General features: G+C 45.8%; 1 protein-coding gene across 3 annotated transcripts in view; it reads right to left on the reverse strand.

The window, feature by feature from the left end:
• Positions 1 to 15,074, reverse strand: part of LOC139057285 (scavenger receptor class B member 1-like) — a 110,403-nt gene that overhangs the window by 2,797 nt on the left and 92,532 nt on the right. For all 3 annotated transcript variants that reach the window (XM_070535207.1, XM_070535206.1, XM_070535205.1), the window contains 8 exons: positions 12,563 to 12,654; positions 12,313 to 12,362; positions 11,926 to 11,992; positions 9,209 to 9,378; positions 8,055 to 8,173; positions 7,501 to 7,574; positions 5,153 to 5,204; positions 1,135 to 1,271 (listed from right to left, as the gene is read on the reverse strand). In XM_070535207.1, coding sequence (XP_070391308.1) covers positions 1,135 to 1,271; positions 5,153 to 5,204; positions 7,501 to 7,574; positions 8,055 to 8,173; positions 9,209 to 9,378; positions 11,926 to 11,992; positions 12,313 to 12,362; positions 12,563 to 12,654 — 761 coding nt within the window. The remainder of the gene's footprint in view (positions 1 to 1,134; positions 1,272 to 5,152; positions 5,205 to 7,500; positions 7,575 to 8,054; positions 8,174 to 9,208; positions 9,379 to 11,925; positions 11,993 to 12,312; positions 12,363 to 12,562; positions 12,655 to 15,074) is intronic.

A 15,074-nucleotide genomic window follows, 5' to 3' on the forward strand; every position in this document is an offset into this window, starting at 1 on the left:
CTGTTTAGCCTCGACCCTAAAACGGAAATTTAACTCATTCAGCCATCCCGGGAGTTCATCGCACTTACATACAGCAGGTAAAGGGCGCATCCGGTTGCTCACATTACCGTCGACAACCGATTTATGGACTGAGTTTCATGTGCACGGGGAGCCTAACCTCCTCCACGACCTGTGGGGTGTGAATGAGCTTACTTTCTACGTCTGGACCACTTACCAAGAAACGACAAAATTTCGGCACCTATGGCATTACCTGTACACTGAGTGTCGTAATAGGTCGCCTTACAAAGCCACAACAGCAACCGAAGGTCACACGAGAAGGGCAACTGGGTTTTGATGAGTGTAACGTCGCATCTTAAACAACCATAAAGAAAAATATCTGGAAATGCCAGATAGCACGTCTCACTTCAGAAGTGGCAAGAAGGTCAACATTTACCCGAGGAAAACGAAAAAAAAATGCAGAAAAAGCGGACCGATGCCACCTTCGAATCCCCGACGTCACAGACTGCGCCGACGACTGGTCAAGTATATATATTTGCGTATGATTCAATAGGCAACATTCAACATAGCAACTGTATCATAGCTAATAACAGCGCACTGAAAACGAAGACGAGGGAAGGCATAGTACACAACACAGACATCTACGCCTTCTTCAGTTTTCAGTGCGCTGTTATTAACCATCAACCAATATACCAACACGCCCAGTTTTTTGTCTTATTATAACAATTTTAACTGAGAAACTCCACTTGAAAAATGTTGTAGGCTCTTCCTGCGGTAAAATGAAAGCGAAATAGGGGAATACGTATCAAGTGAATGTTCCTGCGGATATAATGCTTTATAGGCATTCGAAATGAACGGAAGAACGTGCGAAACGTTTATTTACTTCCGACGTTTCGGCCAGGGGCCGGCCTTCGCCAGGAGATACCAGGTATTGGCAACGGCAGTCAGGTATCTCCTGACGAAGGCCGGACTCTGCCAAATACAGTGAAGAAGTTCTAACCAGAGCAACCTATCGTTAGTCTCATTTAACTAGAAGTTGACTTTCGTGTCCCATCAAGTGATTTTCTGTCGCTCGAGCCTTTCAGGGAACGCATGACACTGTTTTCGGCGCTTTCGAAACGTAACATTTGTACTCGCCTTAGCAAGGAGATGAAGGAGACCAACAGCAGGATGACGGAGGCCACCAGAAGAAATATGGCGGTACATCGAACCAGTATCGGAGCCAGCACCGCTACTCGTATTCTGGTCAAGGTGTGCTCCTGTGCTTCAGCGACCTACGCAACAGAGCGTCACTCATCGTGTAGTGGTCTCAGAAGTCATTGAGCCACTTTACAGAAATCGTCATCGTCACCACCCCAATACCACAATCATCATAAACAACAACAACAACATATTTCTATTTTAAGTGTCCTGTGTACGACGAAGGCCACGTATTCCCAGATATCTCGAATTGCTCCTGCAGTGGCCAAAGAACTCATTAAGGCAGCAATTCCATTGCTTCAACTAATGATCTGCCGTTTTCGGCTGCGTTTCCCCTAAATTGAGCCCATTATGTGCTGAAATGAGGAAAATCTCGAATTTTATGTGCCAAGACCACAATAGCATTATGAGTGTTGCCGTAAGAGAGAGGCTCCGAAATAATTTTGACCACTTAAGGTTCTTTAACGGGCACCTAAATCTAAGTACACGGGCGTTTTTGCATTTCGCTTCCATCGTAATGCGGCCGCCGCGGCCAGGATTGAAATGGCATGCTCGATCCCATTATGCAGCAAACCAATCAATACAGCAAACCACATCAAATTTGATGTGGTTTGCTGCGTTCCAGCGAAAAAGCTAAAATTTAGTGACTCTCGGCAGCAAACTCTTGATTTGAGATGTCATTATGAGTATTGTTGAAAACTGCACATTTTTCAAAAAACGTAACTATCAAGTTTACAACTATAACTCATCAATGCAGAACAATATCGCAATTCTGTATATTGCATGTAATAGTACGTATAAAACGGACATATTTGTAGTATTATACATGGCTTTCAAGTACACCAATAATACGTGAGTAGTTATTTTGCAAAACCTTTCTAAACATTGTGATCAATCCACGTAAGATATATATATATATATATATCAAATTTGTCCGCTTTGGATATTCTGACGGATGCAATTTACGGAACTGGGTTATCTGTTCTTGGTGCAGAGCTACAAATTCGTAAACTTCATATTTCAATTTCTTTTCATACTCAATTTTTGGAAGTTCGCTAAAAAATTCAACTACTTAATAAAAATTCCGCTTACAACAGTCACTATACTTTAAGTTTCTCTATCAACTGCAACCAACTTCACTAAAATCGGCCAAGCTAGGGTTATCTCAGAAAAGCAATTCTTCGTTTTACATGCACTAGAATAGAGGAGCTCGGGGCCGCGCTAAAGCTTCCTCTTAATGCCAAATATAATCCAGCCGCGTTTGATTTTGGTAATTGGTAACACAAACAAAGCGACAAGTCCTGACGGCATACCCACTCGCGTGCTGAAAGAAAGAATGCGCCAGCTCTCTTAGCCATCTTCTCGTAATGTATATGACGTCATTATATGAGGGAATCACGCCGTACGAATGGAAATTTGTGATGCGTTTTTTTAGCTCGACTAAGAATTGCGGTAGTCGGGGTGCGTAAACAAGGTCCTTAACGCATCCCCACTACCGCAGTCCTTAGTCGGGCTCAAAAAAAACGCATCAGTGCTGCAGCGCAGACAATTGACAGGACTATATGTTACAAAATGTGTGGAATGAGCTCGATTATCGTCTGGACGTGTGTCGTGCCACCAAAGGGGCACACATTGAACATTTGAAGAGGGTGTATAAACTTGGCGAGTTGGTGATTCTCTTGATACGTTCTTCATGTGTGTACGTGCAATACTTTTGAAAATACAGCCTTTTCAAAAAGAATGAATCATTTATGCTAGCCCTGTATAATGCACAGGCTTGAGCATTTAAAGATTCTCGCCGACCTAATGAACTAATTAATTAACTACTTCGTAAATCGCAGACAGATAACAGTAGTAAATAGATGTTGCTCATCATCTGTTCCAGTTACGCCCGGAGTGCCGCAAGGGTCCGCGGTTTTGGGCCCGTTATTACTTCTTATTTTTGTTAACGATACTGCGAAAAACATACAGTCGAACTTACAATTGTACGCAGATGACTGCGTCGTTTACCACTCGATAAGCAATCCAAGTGACAGCAGACTTCCTTCGAGACGACCTTAATTAAATTTAGAACTAATGCGCCACTTGGTTCATGGCACTAAATGAATCAAAATGCAGTTACGTGTGCTTTTCTAGTAAGAAAACTGGCGTCTCCCATTCTTACAGGCTAAATAACTCGACCATATCGATTGTAAAAGTGGGCAAATACATCGGCATTCACTTCTCAAGCGATCTCACTTGGCAGGATCACAGTGCCCAGATTGCCGCGAAAGCGAATAACACACTAACATTCTTGGCTCGAAACTTTCACCCCTGTCTTCCGGCAACCAAGGAGTTATCATACACCATATACGTAAGGCCTATTCTTGAGTATACGCATGTACGATATGGGACCCTTATCAGAACAACCTTAAACATACCCTACAGCGCGTACAAAATCGAGCGGCGCGCTTTATCACTTGGAGCTATCGCAGGTCTATAGTGGCGTCACAGAAATGAAATGGCGCCTACAGCGCTTTCGACGTTAGGTTAACGCCGGCGTTGCTTGCGTCTCAAATTTTTTCATAAGATCTTTTACAACAATACTGGCATTAAAAAAAAATGAAAATACATGCTTAACCTGGATTACATATGCCATCGACGTAAACATATATTAAAAGTAAAGCCAGTGAAGGCAAGAAAAAACTTGTGTAAGTATTCTTTTCTTTTATGCGAAGCATATTACGAGGGCTCAACCCAGCTCCTCAGGCGCGGCGGTGACCATGAAATCACGTGACACCGTGACGTCACGACAGAGGAGAAGTGGCTTTGGCTCAACTCTTGCAAGACGGGCTGGGTGGGAATCGAACCAGGGTCTCCGGAGTGTGGGACGGAGACGCTACCACTGAGCCACGAGTACAACGCTTCAAAGCGGTACAAAAGCGCCTCTAGTGAATGCGGTGTTGCCTTAGAAACGCGCTGTTTCTAAGGCGTGCGTCTCTTGCTCAGGCGCACATTTCGTTGCCGCGCCGAACGCTGCTTTGCTCGCCGCTCACCGCGTCCAATGCGGGGCGCGTAGTCGCTGCCCTGTAGCCCATTGTCTTACACCCCTTGGCGGGTCGACGGGAACGCTGTCGCGTTCCACTCTTGAAGGCGAAGAAGTAATGCATGAGTTGTTTCTTCGTCTAGCCGAACCAAATATAGCCAAGCAACAGCAGTTCACCAGGCTAAACAGTGGTTCAACAACTAAAATAAAGGCTAGTATGCTTCGCATCCTGGGCTTAACCTTACCTAAGCCACAGCCATTTTTTAATCAATGGAATGCTCCGACTGAGGACACCGTTTCTAAAACGTCAAATTGAGCATTTTTCTATGAACTGCTTGGCATGTGATCAGTTCGTGTGTTCTGATGTTACTTTCTTTAGCGTTTGCCCGCCAGCAGTATATATGTATGAGAGTGTACATGTGCGTATATGTGTATATACATTAATGCATGAACATGTATGTGTATTTATATATGTACATTCCTTTGTAGAGAGTTATGCTGCCTGCACTGCATTATTGGCACAGTGTTCTTTTTGTTATGTAACCTTATTTATTATGGGGTTACATTTGTATTATCCCCACACCACCCCCACCACCACTGTAGTGCTCTTTGAGCGAATGTGGGATTTATGATAAATAAATAAATAAATAAATAAATAAATTCCAGCTGCCGTCTTCTCTTTCTTTTACACCCAGATACATTCTCTCCACTCCTGTGGAACTCTACAAGCCATAGAATTGCGCTTATATGACAAATATAGGCCTCGGTCACGACTGCATTTAATGGTGGCCTGAGAGAGCAATGGCCAATATTTTTCCTTGTTTTACTCGAAAAACACATTGTTACTTTTGGCGTCATGTGCGCACGCTGCCTCAGACCAATATGCAATGAGCTTTGTTGGTAACAGTACATTTCTTTACATGTACTCACCACTTCTTGCCAAAACAGCGGAAGGACCGTGTAGCCCAGTTCAGAGGAAGACCTTGAAATAAAAAGAAAAGGAGAGAAAGGAAGCGGCTCTATGTTGTAACTTTTGCTTGAATAAAACACTGGAAGAGCTGCTCCTCATATCCAGGTGCAGGCTAAGACTTCAGCGTCACGCTGTTAGCTCTTGGTTATAATCTAAACGCGTTCATTAACTTAGCAGTGTAATTGCACAATTCGCTAAAATTTGCTTGCGAAGATTTGGCAGCATAGACAGTTGCAAATTAGGCAACCTTGTTGACTGCCACTCTATATATCAGTGTTGGCGCTTGATCTTGCGTCCAGTACGGCGAAACCGTTTTCCAGCAGTAGCATACGAGTGTAAAAGTAGTCCTTAACAAATAATTGCAGTTTCGCAGGCTATTGAACCTACTGTGATAAAAAAACTGCGACGCACCACTGCGAAACGAGTGCAGAAACGTGGATATATGCAGATATATGCGTGCAGAAACGTGGAAACGTGGATTAGCGAGATTTACTACTGTGAAGTGCATGGTGCAAGAATGTAAGTTACGTTCTATGGGGCGAACTGGGAACCTTTCTAAGCCCTTTCACGTGCTCCTGTCTTATTGCAGAGAGCTATAAAAATCATGCACTTAAGTGTGCTAGCAATGCTTTACGCCCGCCGTGATCAACGAGAGATCCACCAATACTTTCGCGCATGAAGCGTTCATATATTTAGGCAAACAGTCCGGCGCCGGCCGTCTGGAAACCAAGGCCACTCCAATAATAATAAAAAAATGCGACAGATCTCATCTCACGACGACTGTCGACGGTAATGCGTTAGCATTGTCAAGATAGGGACACAACGTATTGCCACCATCGAAACGAGTTATGTATGAGGCGCGCACTGCAGCGGGACTTCCCTTTCGCGTTTCTCTAAGAACACTCGGCGCCATTTGTGGCAGCAACCGCGTAGCAAGCACGTGGCTTCGGAAATGCGTGGCGCGCCGGTGCGTGCGAATGCTGCGAAACGCGACATGCGGCAACCGGGCTCCTCTGTCGCGCTTCTTTCTGAACTCGCTGCGCCGTCTAGCGGCACTGCGGCGAAATCGGTGCGTGGCCTCCGAGAATAGTGATGCGCCGGTGCCTGCGAATGCAGAGAATTGTTCCATCGCTTGCCGCACACTCAGTGGCACATACTCAGTGACCCAAGTTGGCGAGAGGTTCATTTAAGAGCAACATTTAAGAGTTGGCGCGAAAGGCGTTCATTGAAAAGTGGCACATACCTAGTGCATTTGTGGCACAGCCTTGCTAAAGCATCGGGTTGCTGTCCTTCATGAACCCTTGTAAGGTAAGGTAAGGATAACTTTATTGGGTCCTGAAGGTCAACCGTACGTTGACGCGGGCCGCTCCCACGTTGGGACTGTCAGGCCGAGCCCTTCAGCCACATAGCGGGCCTTCTGGACTACCCGTAATTGGTCAGAGAGTGATTCACTGTGTAGCATTTGCCGCCACCATTCTTGTTCCTTCTCACGGTCTGTGAAGACCGCTTGTGACGTGGGCTCGATTCCGCAAAGAGTCGGAGAAATTTAGGGCAAATTATCAGTGGCACATATATCTACCGACCCAAACTGGCGTCAAAGAGGTTCATTTAAGAGCGGCACACACCTACTAGCACATACACAGTCACCCAAGTTCGCATCAAAGAGGTCCATTGGAGACTAGCACAGACGTTCTCCAAGTCGGTATCTACCTATAGTCCCGCATCTACAGGGGCCCATTTCGGCGTGAAATAGGTTTGTTGAAGAGTGGCACGCATGTATACATTGCCCCATACTGCAGTGACCCAAGCTGGGCCGATGGTTGGCTTCGAACCCTGTTTTCCCTGTTTCCGCCTGATGCGCTACCCATTCGACCACGGACTACCCAGTGACCACGGTAGGCGAGAAAACGGTTAGATACAAACATGGATAGATAGAGGGCCCCCGGAAAGTGCGTGAAGTACCCCAATAATGCTAGCACTATAAAAAAAGAAGCTATTAACTTGACGCATGTTCGCATTTCTTCCATGTGATTAGCGGGGAAATGTAATCAATGTCTACATGCATACACAATACACGAAGCGTTGATGTCCACTCTTTAAAGCTATACGTTATTGAGACAAAAATGATCAAGTAGATCGCCAGAAAAGTCAGCCCATTTACTCCACTACACGAGCATGCGAACTGCAAGTTAAGAAGAGTACCCGCGTAATAGTAACACCATCGCGTTTCTTCGTTTCGCTTCCCGATCTATTGCGATAATGTCTGGATGGGTACAGCGAACACAGTTGAGCAAGAAGGAGGTCTCACCAGAAGCCTGGAATGTCCTTTATTAATACGTTGAGCTGCAGTCGAACTCTGCCAGAAATCGACGCTCCCGTAGTCTAAACAAGGATGAAATAGTATAGTACAGGGTGAGTTGGCGAGATGTTTTGCAAATACATAATAACAAACAAATTGCTGTGTGGAAAAAAGCCAGCAGCCATGTTAACTAAAGAGGATGGAATAATAATTGTCCGCATAGCAAACTTCCCTATTAAATCAAATGAAAAAAGTACATGCCGTCACTGTTGTCTTAATAGAGTAAGATCGCACATTAAACTTATGTTTAAGGTCACTGACATGGCCTTCCACATAGGATCGGATAAACATGCCAGGAGAATCGCCAAACGAGGATATCCGACCTCCATCAAAGTCACACCGCAGGTCAAAGGTGTGCTTCCACCCTGAATCTTATTATTCATCGTGCATTTCGCTAACTGCTTCTAAATTATCAGCATCATTTCATTTTCTACGTTTACTGCTGCCGTGTACGTTAACACCTTTACATATTGAAACAAGCGAGACCGGATAGAGAGAGTTACCGGTTCACTGTCGATGTAGAACAGGTGCTGCTCCTCGTCGGGATACAATCCATCGACGCCCTTGTAGAGGGAAGAGCTCCCGTAGAGGAAGTGAGGCAACGACATGACGACCGGCACTCCTGCAAGGGGTGGCAAACGGAAATGGATCATCTTTATGGTTGTGCCTCAGGCATGATTGAGACAACCACGACGACAACGCTGCGGCTCCGCTAATGCGCCCGTTGTCTATGTATTTCAGCTTGTTGACTATTCTGTCGAATCTTTGTAGAGATAGGACAACCCATCTCTTTCTGTCTTTTATGCGCCGGAACCACAATACGATTATGAGGCATGGCGTAGTGGAGGACACCGCATTAATTTTTTACCAGCTGCGGTTCTTCAAGGTGCACTTAACATAAGTGCATGAGCGTTCATGCATTTCGCCGCGGCTGTGATCGAAGCCGCGTCCTCGAGATCGGCATCGCAACGCCACAGCCGCAAGTGTGTTATTAATTATGAGGGTGTCCCTGTGCTTCCATAAAATATTCTGTCGACGGTTATGTGGTTTCGGCTCTACATTCAGAACGTGGAGCTGTCGATACGAGCGCTCTATTTCCGTCAAGGTGTGCGTACTCGCAACGCAAATGAATCTGCAGGCCGAGACGCAAAGCACTGGACCTTTGGAACGCTTTCATATCCGCGGGCGCACGATGCGGTTGCTGCTGCGAATCTGAGAATGAAATACACCCCTGCAACAACTCCAAACAACACAGATTCACAGGAAGACGATCTAACTCCCGTATTCTCAAACAATCCTCGACTCGAAGCTATTCGTCCAATCCACCGAGCTGAGCACAGCGCCGCCCCTTGACTGATGAAGACGCTACACTTTTCAAGAATTGCCGCGGAAGATCATAAAGTGCAGCGACCACTTATGTTGAGAAGCGGCGCTGCTATCTACTTTTTCGAGTCGAGGTGGAGCGTTTAGTGGAGGGTGCGTTTTAGAATACGGAGGTAAGTAATCAATAGGGGTAGGCCTGAAACATCCCTTGTTTGACCACAATCGATCACAACTGTCCATCGCAAGCGCGGAAACATGCGCATGCGTTCAAACTTATATCATGACTTGCTTGAGTTTGAATTCATGTAAGGGTGTGTGAACCGTTTCCGCTCACCGTCCTGCAAGGGACCGAGGTCGGCGAGTCCCGAAGGCAAGTCCTTGCGGGCAGCGTTGTAGCAGGCGTTCTCGGGCAACCTCCGGTTGAAGACGTCCGACGTGACGGCGAACCGCCGCGTGCCCAGACCACCGACCTTGGAGTCGGCTACGTGGTGAAGTTCGAAAGCCCTGCGTGATCGAGCGAGCGGGTGCCTCCGGTGACTAAGCGGGAGTGAGCGTAGAATGATTAAGCCGGTGAGCCATGTAAAGATATTGCTGTTCACTTGAACGCAGCATTAAGGCACAAGGAAACAGATACCGGTGAATGTTACTAGATCCTTATGAAATTTTCGGTTGGACTACCAAAGAGAAGGGCTTAAAAGAAGTGTGACGTCTGCACTGAAATCTGCGTCTCTCTACAGGCCATTAGTGCTCAGGGAACACACAGTCGCAGCCTATACGCTACTGCGAAAATCCTTTTCTTCAGCTCGACATATGCAGAGCCTATTCGACCAAACATGAAGGGGTATGTAGATCATCCCACTGTGGTGCGAAATATGTGCTTCGGTCAAAACGTATCTGCCGAAAACCGGTTTTACCTTAACTATGTATCTAGTTTAAGAGCTCAGCTTTCGCTTTTTAAGACTTAGCTCCCCGTTTGTCTGCACATGAATACACGCCGTTGTTTGCGTCTTCACTGCAATGAATACTTTTTGAATGGGCACTATATATAAAGAGAAACGCTGAATCAGTTTAGATTGGTAAAGTATTCCCGAAGAATTCTACTTTAGTTAATCTCGCGGTAATAGGTTTATTGTAAGAACAACAAATGCCAACCAAAGTTTCATTTTTGAATTTCGTGTATTTTTTCGCATTTTGGCCGTTGTGGTTTAGTAAAAGTGCTTGAAACTTCATAAGTGCAGTCTGCGGATCTCTTGGAATACAATGTAGTGCATCTTTAGCGATGAAAATTCAACTAGGCCCAAGCACACGGCGTCAAAGTCCATGACGTCATGGTGAGCTGATGCGGGAATTTCAAGGTGGCGTCGGCCCCCGTCTTATGTCCTTGCGTCTCATCTGGCTCACCAAGTGTCTTCACCCGGTATGGGCAAGGTATTTGGTATTGTGGAAGGGTAATTTACTAACACAGCTCAACCCATGTCTCTGACGAACCAAATATATTTGGAAGTGCTGGTATAGTGGTTGTTACGAAACGAAAAGTGGAATGTTTTATTACGCCGGAAGCAGAAATAGGGCTGATATACCTGCTATGAATGAAAACGAAACGTAAACTTTTTCAGGACTACAGCTCACTTGTTTTATTGTACTACATCATCGTGCCATTGCAGTACAGCATTCAGTTTTATGCTTCAAACAACCGTTCTTCTTTTCTTTTAATATGCTTGTGACTGAGCCTATCGCATGCAATGCCACACGTTTATACGGGCCCAACTGACGCGTACCCTCCAGCTGCTCCACGATCCCCACCAGTTTTATGAAATATATATTGCCTGTCTCTGCGGGAACCTTGCCCTTTCAGAAAGCCCATCAGTTTCCACTTGTATGGATAACAGGCTGCCGCAGCTGTGCTGCGTTTTCATTTTGCTTGAGCGCTTGCGCATTTCGTACATGCTGCGAATATTATCGCAAAACCAAAAATGCGAAATAAACATACGAGTATTCCACTGAAAAAGTTGTGCGGGAGCGCGCGTAACTTCTTTTTTTCTTGTACAACTTTCCTTGACCGCTCCAGAAGCGGCCGCAGCCGTCCCTCCTTGACTCAAGTGGCCCGGAATCTCGTCACGAGTGACGAATACGGAGTCTAAGCAAACATAGCATGCTCTCAATGTAAACTCTTGGTCTCGATAAGAAGCTCATTTGTTCATTGTAACTGTCATTGTTCACTTTTACTGTTGTCGCCACGAGCCAAGAAAGCCCCGCAGCTTCGAGACCAAGTCGCGCTGCAAGTGCGGTGCGTCCTTCAGTGATGACAAACGACTGCAGCCACATGAGACATGTTGCAAGTCCCCAGGAACATTGCACATAGAACACATCAGTGAGTCTGACAACTGAATTTGCCTGCACCTCGCGCGCAACGAAAGCGCTTCTGATATTCTTGAAAGCTGTGCGGGTTTTAGTGGGACTTTATGAATAGCAATAGTTCATGTATGCGCGTCCGTGCACCCCACCATGTCGTGGGTGCATGTACAATCCTTGCTTCTCGTGTTTTGTTTTGTAGCGCGTATATTGTGTTTTTCACCATACAGCTAGAGTAGCAGGACAAAACCATCAGCCAAGCAAACATCTCAAGACCTATCTTTATAAAGTCGGAATCTCTCATCACTCGCTGTTCAAACGTATTCACTGACATACACCGCCGTCATTATTAACCGACTACTGCCATCAGAGGTTTGATATCGAGGTTAATACGCTTCGCTGGTGATTTATACTTGGGTCATGATGCGCATCTAACTTATAGTTAAGCCAGGAGAGACTTCGATGAAGTGGGCTACGATCTGTTCGGCATCCACAACAACCTACATATTTCACAACGAGACGACACAATTGACAAAAACATGTAACCGAATGCTGCATCTGGGAGAAATAATGCAATGGGATCGATGCCGGAGTGAAGTCATCCGCTCAGACATGAGTTTGATCCCACGCGAGTATTATATGGTATGACAGGTGTTCTCGCTCTGGAGTAAAGGTTCCCGGCATTGATAAGAGACTTACCGCTTTAAGTCAGGAATGAACACAGTCTCGGACGAAGACGTCGATAGAGGAGGGCGCACGTTGCCAACTGTAAAGAAAAAAGGAAAGCCGATGGATTTGTTAATTTGTATAACAACTGCGCACCCACTTCTGAATAGAGGCAGTTGACACCTACAGCATCCCAAGGGGTCGCACATGTGGGAACGTCAATGCATATACCTCCGCGCCTTCGAAACAATTGCTTGGTTACCACTAGCAACCATGCTCACTTCATATTTTGTCATCGCCTATACAAACATGCTTTAGTCGTTAGTAACGGAGAATTTGTTATCGTAGCTGACACGAAAAATGGTAGGTAAATGGTGATGTGAAAATATTTAAAAAGTAAAGGAACGAAGATGTACTCACACGATCCACGAACTTTGTCGCACACCTCGTCTTCCCAGATACCGAGTTGCCTGTTTTAATGGAATAATAAACCAAGTCACACCCTAATTTGCAGGTGCACACCTGAAGCATTTGTACTCAGTTTTATTCGGTTCGAACAAAATAGCTTTCGTTGCGTCAAAGGATTAACAGGTAAGGTAGCTGAAATATCGTCACGCAATGACAAGCATGCAGGCAAAATGGTGCAGTGCCCACCCGTTTTTCGACTTGCCTTTTTCCGTTTATGGAGTCCAAGTGGTTTATCCGGCAAATGTCCCCCTCTCCTGTATACATCGTTAGAAGTTCGTGAAACGTGTCATTGCGCTGAAAGAAGGAAAAGCCACTCATAAGTTAAATGGAACCGGACATGCCACCTCGTCGCAAAAATACACAGAAAAGATGTCCAGGGTAAACACGGCGAAGGCGGGAGATGGAAATTCGAGAGAGAGAGAGAGAGGGAGAAAGCAAGGACAGGAAAGGCAGGGAGGTCAACCAGAACAGCATCCGGTTTGCTACCCTACAGTGGGGGTGGGGGAAAGGGGAATAGAAAGAGGAAAAGGAGAGAAAGTGAGCACACTGAGTGCGTGTGGGCGGGACACTATAAACGGTCTCTTAAGCCGGTGCACTTCAAGTATTGCACTAATGCACGATTTGCTTTTCGTGCCAGTGACGGGTGTGGCCACGGTCCGAGTATATTTGACTCGGTGAATGGTCTTAAGTCCAGTCGGTGTAAAGTTTCCCGCAGAGAGAGGCGTTCTTGAGCCACCGCACAGTCACGTTCCAGTCGCACTCGGGGGCGGTGACGGCGGAGGCGTCTTTGTGTTCTTGCGTCCATCGGGCGTTTTACAAGGCGGTCACTGTCGCGTAGAACGCACTGCGAACCACTCTGAACGATTTCTTGACGATGAGCAAAACGAGAACAAGGTGAAAGCAGGAGCCAACGTTTCGACAAGTCCACTTGTCGAAACGTTGGCTGCTGCTTTCACCTTGTTCTCGTTTTGCTCATTGCACAGAAAAGATGTGGTGGTTACTCTGTTCGTTGACTAACGGATTTGTAACTTGGGTACAACTTTCCTTAGGCCTTGGCCATAAAGATGAAATGGGAAGGGTATTGGCTGTGAGGAGCAAGGGTAATAATTTTCGTGAGCGAAACCACTCATCCATGCAAGAACCCTAAGCTCTCCTAGAAGATACCACGAAAAGATGGAAGGCGAGACCACGAACGGAGCTCTGTATGCTGCCGGTAACACGCAGAAGGTTTACTCGTATTTTACAGTTGTCGACAGGAAGCTCCGTATTCAAATACTTGTGAAATGTGCACCGACTAAACCGTTTTGAGTGAAATTCAATGTTGTTTGCAGAGACAAATAAAATATCTATTGTGAATGTACAGAGCGAAACTATAATTTAGGGGCTTGACGTTCTGGTCAAAATTTACAAAAAGAAAACCTAAAGAAATGAAAACGTCACTTTTACATCTCTCTCACTTCGGCACAAGAACAGTTATTGCACTTTTGTTAACTGCAACTATTTGAGCGTCCAAGGTGAAATGCCTGAGATATAGTGACTAACATGGTAATGAGGCCGCTTTATCACTGCAGAACTAATTTCGTAATGCATCTCAACTTAATATTCCTCTTTACGTTTAAGCAAAGCAATTCAATGTTGGGAAGGAAAATAACAGATCGAGTTGGCGCACACTGCAAAAGCTGTTCCACTGCTCAGCCTGTGCGCAAAGCCTGTGTCACGTTTCCGCATATTAAAGAGGGCGGCTGCCGCACAACGCGCACGGTAAAGCTTTTTGCATTCCTAAGGGTGCCTGGTTTTTTCCTATGGACGACACCTTAACCATTAAGGGGCGTAGATCGGATTGCTGTCGGGACAAGCGAGGTTTCCTTTTCTGGAGGATTTTTGCGGTAAGCAAACATGCTGGTAACTGCGACATACAGCACGAAGATATCCTGAAATAAATCAAATAGCTATCGTGGTCATATTCTCGAATCATATATGTCGGTGCGTACCAGGTGGTCAGAATTACAGGTGTAGTCTCGCTGTCGTGCACATAAAAAAAACGAAAGAAAGAAAAGGATCGACAGCCTTTCGTTTGAGAATGTTAGCCATAGGACAAAACAGTATCCTTAAGGGTGCAGAAATATTTACTTTGTTTCTGGCGTATTTTGCGCATGGAGTCGCCCAGTGCTGGCGCGTCCGTTTCGGGGCCTCAAATGACTACGCGTCATGTTACGAACACTCAACGTTGTTCTGCAGTAACAGCAGCGTGGTGTGAAATAGAATCACCCGAGACGCGTCGACTCAGGCCGACACAACGTCGTAAATACGCTGGAAAGTGCTGTTCGCGTGGTTGCTGCACTACGCCTTCGCGTAATTAAGTCAACAGCACCACTTCTCTCAGCGCTGAACGGAGACAATATTACGTGTTTCAATTTAGCTGCTGTAGGTAGAGCACATGCGCCCTTTTGTGCTTTGGCCCTTATGCACAATTGGGCACAACATGTATAGGTATTGCATTTACGTCGTACGAGACCGTACACGACGTCACAGCTGTTGAGCTATTACGAAGAATAGCCATGAGAAACTGTGGTCGTCTATTTTGGAAACGCATCGAAGCATCTGCTTGCTTCGCTCGACGACTATTGAAGTCAACGTGTAGCTGTTGATCCGTGAGACCGCCTCGCAGAAAAACCCGGGAAGCTATATATCCCTGCACCGAGAGCGTAATTGCA

Source organism: Dermacentor albipictus, chromosome 3 (genome assembly GCF_038994185.2).
Source record: "Dermacentor albipictus isolate Rhodes 1998 colony chromosome 3, USDA_Dalb.pri_finalv2, whole genome shotgun sequence".
In the NCBI taxonomy this organism is placed as follows: domain Eukaryota; kingdom Metazoa; phylum Arthropoda; class Arachnida; order Ixodida; family Ixodidae; genus Dermacentor; species Dermacentor albipictus.